This window comes from Lissotriton helveticus, chromosome 9, assembly GCF_964261635.1.
Source record: "Lissotriton helveticus chromosome 9, aLisHel1.1, whole genome shotgun sequence".
Lineage (NCBI taxonomy): Eukaryota > Metazoa > Chordata > Amphibia > Caudata > Salamandridae > Lissotriton > Lissotriton helveticus.
This window is the reverse complement of record NC_136070.1, coordinates 1,267,263,507-1,267,282,485: the sequence shown is the minus strand read 5'-3', so window position 1 is coordinate 1,267,282,485 and position 18,979 is coordinate 1,267,263,507. Positions and strand designations below refer to the sequence as shown.

At 44.1% G+C, this 18,979-nt stretch overlaps 1 protein-coding gene across 4 annotated transcripts in view; it reads left to right on the top strand.

Annotated features, from left to right (window-relative positions):
- CCDC71 (coiled-coil domain containing 71) overlaps nt 1-18,979 on the top strand; it is a 179,021-nt gene that overhangs the window by 104,395 nt on the left and 55,647 nt on the right. Inside the window, exon 2 of one of the 4 annotated variants that reach the window (XR_013601153.1) lies at nt 14,565-14,876. Coding sequence is in view for 2 of the 4 variants with exons in the window: in XM_078661830.1 (XP_078517956.1) it covers nt 14,624-15,838 (1,215 nt within the window). In the remaining 2 variants the exon portion in view is untranslated. Of the gene's footprint in view, nt 1-14,564; nt 17,105-18,979 lie in introns of those variants that run through there. The other 3 variants (XR_013601154.1, XM_078661830.1, XM_078661831.1) reach the window with 3 other exon arrangements.

The window sequence follows — 18,979 nt, the reverse complement described above, 5'->3', positions numbered from 1 at the left end:
CCCAACCTTGTCGATATTTATTATTCAGTACACTAGTTCTTTGAGTCCTGAGTTGCATAATAGTTTCGGTGGGTGTTGCTGCCTTCCCCCAAAAATGGGATGAAGTTAATTCTCCGATCTCCATGTCCTCCACAACTGTTTGAGTCCGTGATCTTGCATGGGTATTCTAAAAAAATATGATGTAGTCACAGACCTTTTGAGACCACGTTTGCTGTTTCATATACACCAGAGCTATGATAATGCAAGCATGGTTTCTGGCCTATCCTGTGTAGCTTCACTGTAGCAGTGTGAAAACCAGTCAGCATGAACCCATTTTGCAGGTCAAACCCCCACTTTTAAATATTAATAAGACACCCTTATGTAGGCCTTAAAATCTAGTTAAACGTACAACCTAAGAAAGATAATGTTTTACATGTCCTTTCAATGATTAGCACCCAAAAGCTACTTTTCAATATGGCATGCCTAGATGTCATATGTAGAAAATTAGAGAACAGATTAAAAATCCAAAGACCTTATCTTGGAATGGCACTAGCTGGAAAATTAACGAAACAACTACTTTTTCCAATTTATTAAAAATCTAATTCAATGGTGAAGTCGTTTTTTTTTTAAATCTGCCAAAAAATGTTGCGGAAACGTTACGCTTAGGAAGTTACCTTTCCCTGACTGAAGTTTCTGGAGGATAAATTTACATTTGCTTTCCGACTTCTGGTAGCCAGTAATTGGCATTTGAAGAGGTAAAAAAAGGTGTGAAATTCCTCGCAGGAATTAAATATAGACTGTCTTCAGTGGGCAGAGATGACTTCTCTGAGCCTGAGAGAATATGCAGGGTGGGGGCTATGAGTATATGTATATGTATATATATGTATGTATGTATGTATGTATATATATATATATATATATATATATATATATATATATATATATATATATATATATATCTTTTAATTGAAAAGCTCAACAGACCGTATAGTAACATTTGCCAGTGCATACACATCGGGTATCCATTTACATTGGTTAGTAGAACAAATCCACGTAAACAAGCAGCATCCTTAGTCGGCCAGGACTTCTCCGGCTTCTACAGTGCCCTCCAATGTCCCCCCTGTATGCTCACCATGGCGCCCACACCTTGCGTTTCTCAAGCCATGCAAGCAACCTGGATGCCTTCTCGCTGACTTCATAGAGGCTGTGTTGTTGTACTGCAAGCGCGTGCGCCCGTGCTGCACCTTCAGCCGCTGCTCTCAGTTCATATCGGTGCATGGCTAAAGCATGACATGAGTCTGCGTCTCCCCTTTGTGTCGCTCTCTGCTCTGCCCGAAGCACTTCTTGTTCTAGTGATGCCATGTGACTTGCTTCTTCGTTTTTTTAGCCCGCTATTAGGGCCTGTGCTTGGCCCCTAATCACTGCTTTATATGCCTCCCAAAGTGTACGGTGGGAATCCATTATGCCACTATTCTCCTGAAAATACCAGTCCATACCCTCCAGCAGCTTATTCCTCAGCACGTGGTCCCTCATTCGCCATGGATCTATCTTTGGGAACGCCGCCTTGTTAATGTGTGGCTCCTGAATCGTTTAACTTACTGGGGAGTGATCAGAAATGCCCAGAGCTGTATGTTGGGAGGCTGAAAATTCTCCGACCCTGTTGCCTGGCGTGATTAAATAATCAAGCCTAGAGAACGAGCTGTGACTTGCTGAGTAGTATGTATACTGTTCCTGTTGAGGCTACCATATATCCACTAATCCCACAGCAGAAAGGAATCTGAGGAGAAGCCTCTCCCCGAGTGATCCAGCTCCAAAACGGCATTAGCAATGCCCCCAGCTAGGAGCGTGCCCGTCAGGAGTCATATAAAGATTTTACTGATTGTTGGGAAGTTAATCATCTGTAGTCACGGGAAGCATAGAGTGAGCAGAAGTGTATACTCCGTCCCTCCCACCTCCCCGCCACGCAGCAGCCAGCATCATCAGACCAGACTCTCTCCACTATAAGCGAGAGGGCGGACTCCCCACCCCCAGGCGTCAGTTTTGGGTATAAGCTGGTGGCCCACTAGGGGTACACAACTGTCAGCGCCTTATATTTGTTCCCTTTAATGTGTCTCCTGTACCATTACAACATCCGGGGCATGCCTTTTAATATGTTGTAGGACCAGAGTCTGTTTGATTTTATTCCCCAGACCATTTACATTCCAGGTCTTGAGCTGTGCGGGGTTCTCCCTTACCCTATCCATGGTGACACAGGTTGGGTATGCATGTCACCTCATTCCTCCCCTCTGGGCGTGCACTGCTTTTCATTTGGTCTTGAGCTAGAAACATCAAAGTTCACAAAAAAACAAGTAAAACAATTCCCCCCCTCCTCTCTGTGACCCTGCTCGGTGAGCAAAGAACCTCCCACCTCCCCATCATGCAGAGTGCATGTCGCCCAAACTGTATAGTGGTAACTAGTGCTGTGGATGACGTGCCAGCCTCCCGCCACATGATACCTCATATAACACTCTGATAAACCATACCCCAGTTTTCTTTATGGGTGCACCTTTGCACATATGTTTCTAGTCCAATATCTGTTGACTGCCTTTGCAACATTGTCTCTGTAGCTGCTCTCCAGCGCCCCAGATCCACAACAAGCTTGGTGGAGTTCCCACCCCCATCCCTTACAAACACTCTCTCCAAGTTAAGGACCTAGTACCCCAGAGGTGATCACTTCTCTGGTCGCTGCTGCTGAGTCGGGTTGTCAGCTGCCTGGTCCTCTACTCTGCTCACCATCTCCAGCTCTCCTTGGGGCTTTGTTGTTGGGCCCTGACCCCCTTGCGCCCAACCGTTCTCCAGCCCTCCAGCCAGTCTCTCTCCTCTTCTGGCGCATTGAAGAAAAAGGTCTTCCATCTGCGATTTTATTTTTAACTTGGCTGAAACATCATGTATTTAATGTTTTCATCTCGTAGGGCCTGTTTCACTGCATCAAAGGTTCGTCGCTGTACCTGGAGCGTGAAGTCTGGAAAGAATCCGATCATGGCGTTTTCCTGCTGTAGATCTCCATGCTGGAACGTCAATTGTAGGATTGCGTCAATGTCTCTGGAGTTGAGCAGGCGCGCTATTATCGTGCGGGGGGAGCTCCCGGTCCAGGCCTTAGCCCGATGGCCTGGTGGGACCTCTCAATAGAGAAGAATTTGGAGAGGCATTATGGCTTGAGTTTATTTAAGATCAGGTCCTCCAAAAGAGACCCACCGACTGCCCTTCCATGCCCTCCGGCACCCGAATCACGCAGATGTTGTTGTTGGGCCTTGCTCTACCTTCCTGGTTATCCAACCGGGTCAGGATGTCCGTCTGGTTCTTAGTCAATTTCAGGACTTGATCCTCCAGGCATTTAGTCTTTCATGATACTCCATCGATGTTAGATTCCGCCGCCGTCATCTTGTCTGCCATCTTACGAAAGTCCGTTCTGAGCAGGTTGACCTCCTCATTGACCGAGTTTAGCTTCGGCTCTAAGGTTCCTCGAAGCTCTGTTATCGCCCGAAGAATATCTTTCAACGAGGGGTCCTGCGCTGGGTCCTCCCTTTCATGTCCCGGAACTCCCCCCATAGTGCTCTCCTCATGCCCATATCCACTGTGTATTTATCGATATGATTCGACTGGCCCAATCCTGTTCCTTTGGTGTGTCCCATCCAGCAGCTCTCTGGTGGTGTCCCACCCTGGAGACGCTTATTGTCGATGTATGTCGCGGCCTATTTTGCATGCGAGTATCCTTTTTGGCATTGGTGCTAAATCCTGCCCGAATGTCAAATTCTACTTTACAGGTTTCTTGGGTTGACTTGCAACTCTGGGCAGGCAGTTGAAAGGAAGGGAAACCGCATATGAAATCACTTCTTATGGATCCACTGTCTGGTTGCTAGAAAGCCCTACTTTTGTTCTAGCAGACTTGTTTCCCCAGGTTTAATGTGGGTACATTGACTGCCGAAGCTGGAATTTAAAGCTCCACTGGCACCTCCCAATCTTCAGAGCCCAAGTTTTTGTGGCCAATGACTTTCACTGTCTTGAAAATGCCCAAAGTGGGTATGGTTGGCCCGAATAAATTTGCCCCATTGATTAGTGCGTGCTCAGGAGTCATTCCCTCCCACTAGCTTATGCCAGACATAAATGTGGCACCGCCAGTCATCAGCTTCTGTTCCTCCAGAGGTCCAGACGTTTTCTGAACAGGATTGAACCTGCTGCTGTCTGCGACCTGGGACGTTCCGTGGAGTACTAGGCCTACTCTCTTGTGCCCAGTATGAAGAAGTGGACTCCAAGTGGCATAAGGCTGACCTCCTGTTAAAGAGGACTTTCTCAGCTTCTCCACAGCTGATCAGTGGCAACTGCACTTGTGCTGGACTCTGCTGCTTTGCCTCTGCCTGACACCCTATGAGTCTCCAAGTGCCTCTCATGATGTCCTGAGGACTTTAGAAGTGTACTCCTTGGGTGGATTGGGACTTAAAGAACTAAAGTTAAAGATAAAATGTTTAACTAGGATGAACCTAATTACTGTATCTGACCCACGTTCCATCGTGTTTCGCCTTGGTTCTAGACTGCTGCAACCATTGACTTATCATTGACACTTTATGCTTATTGGCTCTATTTCTACTTAAAACTTTAAAAGTGCATATCTCTGGGTTTCCTTATTGGATTTGTCACTTTGGTTTCATTATTATTTACTCTATTTTTCTTATTCACTTTAGTATTTTTATTGTTTTGCATTTGGACTTGTTTTGATACTGCATTAATACTTTACCCATTTCCTTAAGTTAAACCTGTCTGCCCTGTGCCCTTACTACCAGGGGATTTAGTTCAAATTAATTTATTGACTTTGGTTTACCGTGAAAAGGGTTATGATTGTTCGTTGAAGTAGGTAGCCACTTACCCTAAACAAAAACCCGATTTCTTACACATGGCCAGCAGTATTCACCAAAACAATGGAGGGACTTGCTGGAGTACCGGAATGGTGTTCACTTGTAATGGCTTTGATTTGGAATTTAATGTAGCTCAATACATGTTGCTCCACTACCACTTATAGGCCTAACTTGCATGTCAGGATATTACAAATGTAATATTAGTACATTTGTTTTAGCATAATACTTCTGAGATGAGTATCATCATCTTTACAAAGGCACACTTAGCCATTCAAAGATCGAGATGAGGCTGTGAACTAAGCCCTCCATTCTAGGTCAGTTATCAGTCACAAATGAGTTATTTCTATATTTTGACCCCTGGGCAAATCTCTGAAATGTCATTCTTATTCCAAAGTCATCGTCCTCCCCCACCCCTCCCCCCCCCCCAAACATACGAAGGGTGATAAAGGCACCCATTTAGTTTCTGTGGTCTCTGGTCCTTGTAGGCCGACCAGGGGGGTCTCTGGTCCTTGTAGGGCGACCAGGCGGTTCTCTGGTCCTTGTAGGGCGACCAGGCGGTTCTCTGGTCCTTGTAGGGAGACCAGGCGGTTCTCTGGTCCTTGTAGGGAGACCAGGCGGTTCTCTGGTCCTTGTAGGGAGACCATGCGGTTCTCTGGTCCTTGTAGGCCGACCAGGCGGTTCTCTGGTCCTTGTAGGGCGACCAGGGGGTTCTCTGGTCCTTGTAGAGCGACCAGGGGGGTCTCGGGTCCTTGTAGAGCGACCAGGGGGGTCTCGGGTCCTTGTAGGGCGACCAGGGGGGTCTCGGGTCCTTGTAGGGCGACCAGGGGGGTCTCGGGTCCTTGTAGGGCGACCAGGCGGGTCTCTGGTCCTTGTAGGGCGACCAGGGGGGTCTCTGGTCCTTGTAGGGCGACCAGGGGGTCTCTGGTCCTTGTAGGGCGACCAGGGGGGTCTCTGGTCCTTGTAGGGCGACCAGGGGGGTCTCTGGTCCTTGTAGGGCGACCAGGGGGGTCTCGGGTCCTTGTAGGGCGACCAGGGGGGTCTCTGGTCCTTGTAGGGCGACCTGGTGGGTCTCGGGTCCTTGTGTCAGTTTCTTTTTAATGGGCCATATGCTATTCTTGCTGATTGCTCTGACTGTGTTTTAGTCCCGGCCGAAGGAGATCAAATTGTCCGGGTGTCGGATTTTGCTCTTCTTGTATGCAAGTTTCAGAATAATGTGGTACAATAGTTTGAGAGTTTTATGATGATTGGTCTGAGTGATGCCCCTGATGGGCACCTTGCGCCCAGACATCTAAGAGTTCTTTCGATGATAAACATCTGGGAGAAGGCAGACTGATCAAAAATATCGATGTTTTTGCCATGGAAGTTTCCATATGTTATAGACCGGCAGACCCATCAATCTAATGTTACACCTACATGACCTCGCTTCCAGGTCTGCATCTTTTGCCTGTGCTTCCACCTGGTGACTGAGTTTGCAGTTAGAGAAGCCCTCATATTCCCCGTGAAGTCCTGTTATTAGCTTTGTCATTTGCAATGGTGGTGTATGGTCATGCAGACCAGGACTCACCTCAGTGGTGCGTAGAAGTGAGCTTGCCAGTAGAGTTTGTGTGGCTCATGGCCCCGGTGGGATGTTTTGACTGAGTCCATATTCAGGATGGGGCCCGGCGACACTACATCTGGGTTTAGGCGCTCCCTAGGCTCATCAGCTGCCCTTATTAGACTTCAAGGTCGTGCCTCTATAGCTTCCCCGCCACAGCCTTTTGCATGAGAGCCTCTGGAGTAACTGGCCATCAGAGAAAACTGCTTCGGGCACCAATAAATCATCAAAATAGCTGCTTGGGGCTCAAAGTTACACTAGTGTGTGGTCATTTCGGATCAACACTAAGCTTTGCCCCACAATAATATCAATTGAATGGCTATCCTCTATAGCAGTGGTTCCCAAACTTTTGACTCCTGAGGACCCCCATTGAGTCACCGCTGAAAGCCGGGGACCCCCAAGCAAGTTGTATGATTAAAATTTCAAATATTAAAACAGTAATTCGAAAAAAAACATGTGTGCACACAAAACAAATACTCAAAGTACTAAGGATTTTGGGGCCAGATATACGACCATTTCATTTAGCGCCTCGCAATTGGCGACACATTGCGAGTGGCAAATTCCAAGACACTAAATGAAATGTACAACAGTGTGTTTAACACTGTTTGGGATTGCGAGGCCATTGGGAATGCCAGCCCTCCCAGGGATGGTGGCCTGCTGGGCTCAACAAACCACCATGTCTGGGACTGCTTTTAAAGAAAGCAGGTTTTTTTTAAAAATGCAGACCGTTTTCCATGCATTTAAAAAAAAAAGAAAATGAACCGTTTTTGTATAATTTTCTAAGGGCAGGCAGTGGTCCCTGGGACCACTGCCTGCCCTTAAAAAATAATTTTGCATGCATTTGCAAAGGGGAACGGGTCCCCTGGGGACCCCTTCCCATTTGCGAATGCATTACCATCTACTTGAAGTAGGTGGTAATTGCGAGTGTTTTGCGACCCCAATTGCAGTCGCAAAACATTTGTACATAGTTTTGAGACTCACTATTTGAAAGGGAATGCTTCTTCCAAATAGCAAGTTGCAAAACCTATTTAGCGAGTCAACAAAAAACTGCGACTTGCGAAATAGGCTATGTACATGGCTCAATAGACTTTTGCATGCGCAAACCGGTTTGCGAACCCGTTTGCGCAAATAAAAACGGGTCGTACATCTGGCCCTTAGTATTTTATATTGAAGGATGTTTTTCACATGTTTTTCATTTGTTTTAAAGCATCTCTCATACCATTGTAGGATGTCAGCACTTTACATCACACACATATAGAGACAATGAATCATACTTGCAAATCAGTGTATAGAAAATGTTAAAGGGGACTACAAGGTGTAGTATTCACATGTCATTCATACTGGTAGGTATTTTTAAAGAGTGCTTGGTCTGGAAAAGCACAAACTCAGTATTCAGAACATAACACAGTGGCTAGCAGTGACTTTAACATTAAAAATGTATTTCCTACCAAATAATTTTTTAGCAGCATCAGGATAATGAATGACTGGGAAAAAACATAAGTTACTAACTGGTACCATGCAGTTTGCAAGCAGCTCTTTGATGACAGTTTATAGGTCCCTCTGCTAGATTACGATTGTCACTTATGAAGTGCACAGTAACAAAAGAATCTCTGTGTCAAAAGCAGTAACCACGAACCTAGGCACATAAAATACTGCTTTTTAAAATGCATGTTAGACGTTATTTGCAGTAGGCATATTAACCCTCTGCTATATTAGTTAAGTCAAAAATGCCACTGAACAAAACTCTAATCTCTCTCCAGCCGGTACATTAATCACTGGCATCATCTTGACACTTTTATTGTTGCTCGAAAGCTGCTGCTAATTAAACAAGAAATGTTGCTGTGCTTTTAAATCTTCTGCCTACGGACCCCCTGGGAATGTGTCACGGACCCCTGGGGGTCCGCGGACCCTAGTTTGGGAAACACTGCTCTATAGCATACAATATTGTCCTCGTTTCCTTAATTTCCTTAAACATCTTTTGAGTGTATTCTTATTGTATACACTGTATCCTTCCTTATTTCTCCTTTGGTTTTCTCCTGGTGACCTGGCTCACCTAAGAAATCAACTAGCCTCCTACACTAGGTTTGCTATTACCCAAGTCTTTATTAGCTTTTCTTACTATTTGTATCAATCCTAAATTGTTTTCTTGACATCCGTGTTCCCAACAGTCCATGTAGTGGCTAAACACTCTATTGCAGTCAAACCTGTGACATAGTGCAGTCTTGAAAAGACATAGGTTCTATACAAACATTTTAAAGTATTTTTCCAAATCTGTTAGTTATTACAATCTCCCTCACCTGCGTTTGATAATGCTGTATCAAAGCTTCTTAAACTTGCAGCAACATGTTACTTGCACTCCGTAGACATTTTGTTTTTATTGTTTTCTTCACTAAATAAAATGCATATTAGCAAGAAGTGCTTTACTATGTGAGGGAGCTTGAGGGATGCAGTAAAGCCATGGGAAAGGCTGGTCGAAAAGTTGTAGTCCGTAGTAGAGTAAATAAGGTAATTATATAAAAGTGTGTTCAAAGAGCAGTATCTGAATGTACTTGTCTTTGTCTCTGTTGGGTCTTGTGGGGATGAAAGATGTGTGCGGAGATCATGCTAGTTAATGAGCAGTGAATCAGGAGGGAGCTGGATGAGTATTACATTTGGTTAAGCATAACATTTGGTTAAGCATAAGGCGTTTCAGTGGTTTTTAGGTTTCAGCTGAACAGCGCTTCACAGGCACTATCAGCAAAATCTATGAACAAAATCAAACGTTTTAAACAGGCTAAGAGTAAAGCCCGCCCCTTATCTAAAATTCCTGACCATTTGTTGGCTCAGACGTCACTCATTTCCTTGCTTCTTATGTGCCAGAGCCTCCTCATTGTCTTTGCTTCTTCCTGGGGCTGCGTGTGTCAGTACAGGTTCCTGTCTGCGGCAATGTCTTTTCTCTGGCCTAAGATTTTTTTTTTTTTCACCTTTTACACGCACTCTTGCATAGTACATGTCTCTGCAGTCCCTCTCATTCACCCCACCCTGCTTGTTGTTGCTGCTCCCCACCCACCTCCTGCAATCTGCGCATTGTCCTTGCCTATTCCCACTGTACATGCTTGCCCCCTTTCCTTGTTTGCTTTCCCACCCACCTCCGCCCTCCCCTCCTACTGCTGTCTGTGCTTGGTTTACCCCCCCCCACCCACCCACCTTCCCTCCCACTGTTAGGGCTTGAAGCTTCCTCTTCCCTTGAACCTCCCTCATGTTGCTGCACTGCTGTGCAGATATGTCTATAAAGACGAAAACAAAAATTTGCAAAAGCCAATAGATGTTGGAGTTCAACAAATGGCAGTATTTATGGCACCGTCTCCTGCTCGACCTCTAACTAGACTTCTTTCTTAACCAGCTGGAGAGTCCATTGCAATTGGTTTCACTAGACCTAAGGGATGCATCTTGAAAGGGAAAGCTAGCCTTGTAGTTCATGTCCACATATGGTAAGTAATGGTTTGTCATTGAACTTTTGGATGGTGCACAAATGCTCAAAGTGGTTTCTTGTGGCTATCTTATCTCCTTAACGTGTGTCTGTTTTTTTTAATATCTAGCTATCCTTGAGTTGACTGGGATGGCCTTCAATTGCTCTTCAGGCAGGGCTTAATTAATCACAACCGCTGTTTATTTTAAGGTCCTATTCGATTAAAGAAAAAAAACATTGCAGGTGTAAAGTGGTCACATTAGTACTTATTCGCTCTATACAGATAAATACATACGGTGAGAAAGAAGTGTCCCTTTCTAATTCCGAGAACCTACAACTTGCTCCATCTCATCTCAGAACCTATTTAGACGTCATAATGTTGGGTGACTATGCCCGGCTGATTCTTAACCCCTTCGGCGCTGATGACAAAGCCAGCTCGTCTTCAGCGTTACCTGCGCTGCGCGGATGACGAGCTGGCTTTGTCACAAACAAGCCATTTTTTTTTCAGCGCACAGCGGAAAAACGCGGTAGCGCGTTAGGGGTTAAAAAATAAAAGCAAAGTCTTGGACATGGGTAGTCCAGCCTCGAATCCTATAGCTCAACCACTGTTTAAAATCGGAGTGGCTCAAATGAGATTAGGTTGTTTTCCTTTAGCAATATTTAGTGGAACTAGTTGTATGTGTCTCAGCTAAACCTATGCAATCTGAAGGATTTCAGGGTGCAGGATCACTTGCATGTTTGTGAACCTGTGATACACCCATGGGGACTTCAACATTAAAAGGTTATCCCTCAGTCTTCGCCTGCGTAGTCAAAAATGTGTTCCAAAAGATCAAGCAGAAGCTAGGAGCTGAAGCATCAAATAAAGCAATAGTAGCAAGGTGTGAATCCTTGATGCAGGCTAGCCCATTAAACGCATTATGTACATCTGGGAAGTGTTGTCTAACTTCTCCCACTGAAAGGTGTTCATTGGTTCCAGTTCAGGGCCTTGTTTCTGGCTTGATTTAAGCTGCTGTAGGATTACACCCTGATTGACTGTCTGATGCCATGGGCCAATCTATGGCTCTGACATCTATGCTGTATTTTAATCCATTGGCTGCCTGAAATCTCTCTGCCTCAGTAGTGAAAAGTATTCCATGCTTTCTCATAATCCGGTTGTGCTGGAGCCAAAAACGCTGCAATGATGGGTACATTGCTGCAGTTTAAGTTCTTTATTATTTGCTTCAAATTTAGCAGAAAATGGTAGGATGGACTTGGGGCTAAAATTCATTGGATGGTATTGGTCTATTGATAGTGTGTTCCTAGATGGTTTTTCCGTGACCATTTCAGCATTTAGGTGAATATTTGGGGGTTTAAGAATGATTCAGTCAACATTTGTCGCAGTGCTAGCTGCTTGTAAACTTGAAAGTCCAATGGGAGTGCTGGATTTATTTTTTCACCCAAATGCTTGAATTCAAACAGATCAGCACGGTCTGTTCATATTCCCTTTTCTCTTTAGTATTTTGCTTATTTTGCAGTCAGCAAGAGCAGATATTAAGAACCACTATCAACCTTGTAAATGTGCTGGACTTGTAAAGCGCACAGCTGCCCGTAAGCGTCCCGGCGCTTGCTTAGGGAACCCGTCCTGGTATTCCCCTGTGAGAAACCCCGGCAGGGTGTCCACAAGGTGAAAGCCAGGCATCCCGCTGCGAGGGGCCGTAGTGGAGATTAAGCAAGCTATTGCCCAGAGTCGCAGAGTGTGACCCCGTGAGTTGAGTAGGCACCAGAGCGAGAATTGTCGAGTCTGTGGAATTTTTAGCCCGAGACCCGCCGAGGCTGGGAATCGAACCCTGGTCCACGGTCGATCCCAGCTTCCGGATCTGCCGCCTCTAACCACTGAGCCACGCTTCTCCACATCCTTCTTCTCCTTCACCCCTACACATTTGTAGGCGCAGGGACGTCCCCCATGCACCCAAACCCTCCCCATCCACCCCATGTTTGGCTTCTTAAGAATGAAAGATTAGAAACCAGCTGATCAGCCTTCTGTCTTACGCCTTCATGGACTCTGCTCCCATAGTAAAGCATGGGCAGCAGGTGCACTGTTGAAGCAACCGCCGAGTGGCCTTATGTTCTGATGCTGGCAACCAACAACAGGGGTGTCTGGTCTTTCTACTTATCACTCCCCCATCCTCCCTCAGCCCACCACCACCGCCAGACTCTTTCCAGGTAGCTATAGAAACACTTGGTTATGCTGATAAATGCTGCTTCTCTTTTAAATAGTTTGGAGAATCCTATTTAGGAGATGCCACTGGAGACCTCTTGTACACCTGAACACCTGGCTTGCTTGACAGAGATCAGAGTGGAGGGAATTCTCAATACCCCTGCTGATCTCCACTCGGAATCTCAATTACTCTCTTCAGTAGCACATGTGCTTAGACAAAGAGCCGACAAAGGGAAAGCATGCCCCATGACATCAATCTGACCATTCGGCAAAAGGTACTTCTGCTCCATGCTTAGGTTTTTAAGCCTATATTCAGACCACTCAAATGGACTGCCTCGCGGTGAAACTATATGCCCCGTAGAGTGTAACAGAAGAGGAGCTACTCTCAAATCTCTACTGGCCGCATATCCCCTATGCTGGTTGCTAAATGAGCGTTTTCAGAATGCACAGCCTACAGCTTTGAGTTAGATTTAAAAAAATCTTATTTCAGGTAAGTTAAATGGGCGAATATTTAAAGTGAATTGTACGGTTTAGTGTTCCTGCTTCTATAACCTTCTGTAAAAGTCTATTTATTGCACTGAGAAAACAGTACCTCTTAACCCTGATGTCGGTCCGCCCCTGACCTTATCTTTTTCATTGTTGTGGGAAAGCAATGGTTACCAGTTTCATTTCTGGAGCCTGAGTGGCAGGTAGAAATGCAAGTTCTTCTGTAGTTGAGATTGGAGTCAACGTCTCTGTATAGTGGATTGAAAATGCACATTTTGGTAATCCAGAAAGGCTGCCATCAAGGCCAAGGTTATGACAGAAAACACCTCAAGTCCTGGCTATTCGAGCAGTAGCGACCCCTCCCCTCCCTTCAGCGCCTTGAGACCCTCACGGGTGAGTAGCGCTCTCTATAAATGTACTGGTTGATTGGTTATTGACCTCTGGGATAAAGCTGAGATGGAGGCACCCTGCAGCACTCTGTATGAAAGTCAACAGTGTAATTAGTCGATTTATATTTCTCTTATTTTTTTGTTGAAGATTTAAATCCACTTTTTTCCCCCCAGATCTGATACTCTTGCATATTCTATAATCCCTTAACTGCTGAGGATTTTCCACTTCACCCAGAGCCTGTTTTCCTCTATTTTGGGTACTTTGTGCTTATTCCGCTATAACTTTTTTCCATAAAAGTCAGCCACGCCAAACTTGCATCATTTTTCCACCCAAGATTGTAGGGGTTTTAAGGGTACCCAAGGTTTGTGGATTATCCTCGAAGGGGCAGAGAAAATAACCAAAATGTAGTTACATTTTTGTTTTCTGGTGGGGGTGGGATGCTCTGCCAAAGTGAGGTCCCCCGTCCCCCCCCCTCCCCGTCACACAAAATGGCATCAACAAAGGGTTTGTGCTAAAATCGCCCATCTTTCAGGGAACATGCAGAGCTATATCAAAAAACTATATTTATATGGCCTTTTTCTAAGTAGCCTATTTCTCCTCATTTCTGTGCTTTAAACCTACTTAGTTTGTGGTGTGAAACCCATGGGTGATCTAGGAAAGCTAACCATTTCTGATAAATAGACTGGACACCATTCTGTATTCAGCAAGTGGTCATTCCTGTAGATCCTTGGGTTATTCCCAAATAAACTGTTCATAGCTTATGCCCTTGACCCTTTTTTTTTTTTTTTTTTTAATGAACTTCGGTTGCAGAAAAGTATTTGAATGGTGAGGCCCCTGTGTCCTTATCCGGTCTGTTTGAAGTTTACTTTACATAATTGATGAGCCTGAATCTAGTTTTTTTTAAAGCATTTATGACCACTCTATGTGCGTGAATGGCCAATACAGGTAGGTGTATACATTTTAGTGTATGTGCATTGAAGCGAACCATAGATCAAACCGTATAAAGTATCTTTCCTACTCACATGCCCCTAATGTGCCCCCATATATTGCTCCCCTTATGGCCCAATTGGACTTTTAACACTTTGTAAAGAAAATGTTGTTAGATCCATATGGCACAAAATTGGTAAGGAGCTGGAGCCACCTCTGCTTATATTTCTAGCAGTTCAACATCCACTATAGCATTTAAGGACTTTTAAAAACTTCAGGTGCAGAGGAGCTACTTGATGAGCATAGTTTGCTCTGTCTAGATGACTTCCAGAACTCTCAAGTCATTGAAAGAAGGTTGGGCCAATCAAGGACCGCAGCAATTTGATTTATAGTGTTTGTTACTTCACCACCTTCTTGGTCTTCCTTTGTTTTGTTCGAACTATTTACAGTGATCAGATGTAATAAACTCTTGTGTGACGTTCTGCAAGGCCTCTCCTATTCTGCTTCACCTCTCTTTCAGAATCAAATGTTATTTTGCAATTGATTAATCTAAGCTGCAGCAACCACATAAATGTTTAATGATTTTTTTAATTTATCACTAAGTCCACTATCTATCTAGTAATATTGACATGTTTTTCTTTATTTTTCTTTGAGGTCCTGTCCAGGTTTCAGATTAATTTGCACCACGTAGCCACTCCTGAGAGCCCCATGCCATGAATGTTGATGTGGACCATGTGGAAGAAAAAGCTGTCCATTCGTGGTCGAGAATCTCTTCTGTCGGAAAGAAGGCACTCGAGGAGGCTCTCCGGGTCTTCAACCCAATGTCCAAAGACCTTACAGACACAGAGACACAGCTGGTGGCCTTTCTACAAGGTCTCAGGGAAGAAGGATTTCAGCCAACCATTTTAAGAAGCAAGGATGTGTATGGCTACAATTCCTGCACAGCCACTACCCCACCTCAGACAGGTAATGGGCCAAAAAATACTTCCAAAATGACTGCTGCTAAATCTGTGTCTTCTAAGGCTCAGTTAAACTCTCCTGCAGCCAAGGTATCTAATGCATCTGTGGGTATCTCGATAAATTCAACTAAAGTGTCTACCAAATCTGTTTCACGAGGTAATTCCACTCAACTATTGTTGAGGTCATTGAATCAGACTGCATCAGATAAAACCAGCAAAGCAACAGTGGGTTTTCCTGCCAATTTGTATCCTGGAGTCTACCCAGCAGTGAGACTATCTGTTGTCCTTGAAGCTTTGGTTCCACTGAACGCCACAGCAGAAACATTGAAAACAAAATGCAAACAGAGGTCCCTAGGAATTTCACCATCCGAGTTAAAGCGCCTTATGTTATCTGGGTCAGCCAAGTATTCCCCTACAGGAAAGAACGCTAAGATGGCATCGAGGGAGAAAACTCCAAAGGGGTTTAAGTATTTAATTAAGAAGGCACCAGACTCCGTCATCATAGCTGCAAGACGTCTGAATGGCGCTCTGCTAAAGGGGCCCAATGGACACGTGCTGAAGGAGTATAATGCCTGTAAAGCTTCAGGAATCCTGAATGGCCGAATCCTGAGTACGCAGTCTCAAAGTTGTAGTGGTGGAGCTCATTCCAAGGGATTTAAAAGCAAGCCCAAAGTAGATCCTAGAGATAAAAGCCGAGAGAAGGACAGGAATAACCACCAGGCAGGGCAGAGGAGGAAACTGGTAGCAGACGCTCGGGATCTGCCATTGAAGAAGAAATCAAAAACTTTAATCCCTGTGCAAAAAAACCCCAAACTAAGCAAGAGCCAAGTAAACCTACTGAAGTTGAGGGTCGTTAAGGTGGATCGGAGATCGTCAGATGATGAGTTGAGGAGGAAAGCACAACAGATCTTTCAGGTTAACTTATCCCCTGTGATCAGAATCAGACCTTTGTCACTGACCGTCCCCTAAGAACATAATTCTTTCCTTTCATTATTTTTATTTTTTTTAAACAAGTACAAGAAAGTGTTGTTAGCCAGAGCCAGGATAAATTGACTACGTCCATGTGCCCAGTAACGGCTAACCGTTTTGGATACTCACAACGTTCTGGCAATTAGCTCCAGTTCTGTTGTCAATTACCTGTACTGCCTTCTAGTACAGTCTTCACACAAAATGAACTGCTGCGGCCTAAAGTTATGTCTGGAAAGAATAATGGAAATATATAAATTCCAGTTATGTATCTCGCAGTAGTAGCTTCTTTGAACTTTGTGTACTGTGTTTCTCTAAACATGGCAATGTATAAACTGTGTGCAATAGTTAAGGATGGATGACTCTTATAATGTTGATGCACTGTGATATTTTTCTCTTTTTTGATTTGTACATTGAATTTAATTGGTTTTGTGAAGCATTATTTTTACTTTAAAATAGATCTGCTGTTGACAAATAGAGCTGCACAGGTAGAAATGCCCCTTTTCCTGGGATTCCGTTCAAAATTGAGTTTGGTCAAATTGAACTTTTGTTTGACTAAACTTAAGGTTTAGTTTCCATAATTTGTTTTGCTTTGTCCTGCTTGAGGTTTTGCCTGGGGAGAATATATTTTTACTTTCCTAGGATCTCAAATAAAACACTGAAGTGCCATCTACTCAGCCTTCTTTGACTTTAGACTGGGTTATGTGTCTGTCAAAATAAACCTTTTTTTATGTTTGGGTAAGTTTTAAATAATACATTTTTTTGCCTGTTCGTAATTTAGAATTTCTATCAAATCTAACTTCCTTTGCCTACTGTTTATGAGAGACTCCTTTTGGTAATACTTATGTAGCTTGCTCTTCATTCAAAAAGTTAAAGCTTTATTACAGACTACTAGGCATCTACTATGTCACTTTTTCACATGGACCTTGTAAAAAAAAAAAAGTCTTACCAGCAGTCACTTTGTAATGCTTCCACAAGAGTAGGAGCTTACCTGTACTAAGTCAGTTTGATATCCTACCAAATTTAAAGATCTCAAGCGCATTACAATATCCCAACCCAATGGAACACATTTGAGTGACTGAGATAAATCAAGGAAAAAATCCTAATTTTGCAGTGCAGTCTACTCTTTATTCCTCCAACTTTGGAAACTTGCTCATGTAGCCAAGGAATACTTAAAGAATGCCTACTGAACATCTGAGTGTAACATGTCTGGACATGTCAAGAGTGTGAAGTAATTAGAGCTCAAAATAAACATTTTTTCTGACTTGACTATGCTAATATTTTCTATTCTAAATATACATGCTTGGCTTCCCACGCCCACCCTTACCATACGCTTCTGTCTACAGCTCTTACTGTTCGCATGGGCTCGGTTTAAAATAATTTTTGGTCACTGAGCGATGCCCAGGAAGAAACTGAATCTGTTGCAAATGTTTAGGATGGTACTTGGATGGATGAGTGAAATGTCCAAGTACATGATTTTAATTATGTGGCTGTGCACTTGATGCTTCATGTATACGTAGAATTTATAACCACAGCTTTGGGTCACTTCTCACTGACGACAAGTCTGCCACTAAGCACTTGCTTATGTGTATGAATATTTTGTTAGTTTCTTTTCTATTTTGTAACATTATCTTGAATTGAGCTTATGTTCCTGCCTGATTGTGTGTTTTACTATAAATGAATGTCTGGGCTGCATTGTGGATTTTTAAAATAATTTGGGGCAGTATGGCATAAATCGGATATGGATTAGATTACGGTTTATTTTATTGGTTTAAGGAAAGATTGATCTGATTTTCAGAGGTATGCAGACACATCATTCTGAACTTAAAAGTTGGTACAACACAATATAATGCTGCTGTATTCCTCTTCCTGTTGGCGGACCCCCTCCTCTTGTCTTAATGGGCCGTCCTAATAAAATATATTTTTTCGGTTTGTTTTTTTAAGGTGGCATAGAGACTGTTTTAGGTATTTCGCCAGCCTTCTGTTTTCCAGGAAACAAATTACAATAAAAATACACACACACATAGACACGAAGGGTTTTGGTAAGGCCTCTTCAACCTTTGGTCTGTTCAGATAATGTTTCCATCCCCTACAGCACAGGACAGTGGTTCGGCCCACTTCAGACATCAATTTTCTTCATTGTAAATTGTAATGCAGATTAGAACAGCGCACTATCACCCGGGAGGTTATCTGGTGCTGCCCAAGTGTGAGCCTAGCCAAATCTAGGGCCTAGTGTAACTACTCGAAGCGTCTTATAGAATTCAAGAAGTGAGGAGGAGGTGGTTCCTGTGTGTAGTGACCGGTCTTCCACACTTTCGCAGCGATGTAGGAGAAGATTTGACCGGTGGAACTGGTTTTCTGTATGCTTGGATGTTCACAAGTAGGTGGCTGGATGAGTGGGGGTGTCTGGAAGGTTTGTGAAAGCAGATGCTATTGTTGAGAAGTTGACCCAGTGTTGGTAGTATCTTATAAGTGTGTGTGAAGAGTTTGAATTGTGCTAGTTTCTGTATGTGGAACTTCTTGTGGTGTGGTGTGATGGGAGTGCTGCTGGGGAGGTTGAGTGATTCTGGATGCTGAGTTCTGAATGGTCTGCAGCCTTCTGGTGAATTTTATTGATCCCGACAGAGGGTGTTCACGTAGTCCAGCTTGGTTGAGACCAGGGCATGTATGACGGTTTTCCGGCTGCTGTTTGGAGAGCCATTTTAAAATCTTCCTCAGTACCTTTAGGTTATGGAAGCATGAGACTGTGACAGCGTTGACTTGGGCGGTGATGTTGAGTTTACAGACTATAACTGCCCGAAGTGCTTGATGGGCCACCAGCTGGAGTCCCATGGTGAAGTGCTCTTCCCGGAGATCACTCTTTTATTCTTGTTGGTGCTCAGCTTTGGATAGTTGGTCTTCATCCAGTGGGCAGTTTTAGGCATTGAACTTCATCTGGGTACTGGGCGTCTTGTCTGGGAGGGTAGTTGTGTTGTCAGCTTAGGACCGAGGATGTTGTGAGAGCAGATGATGCTACCTAGTGGACCACATATGTGTTGATTAGGGTCTGGCAATGGTGGGTAGGGTCTGATCATTGCAGACGAGGTTGTGAGCATCCGAGAGGGTATTGTACCAGGCTGACTGACTTGTTCTTTTCAGTAAGGA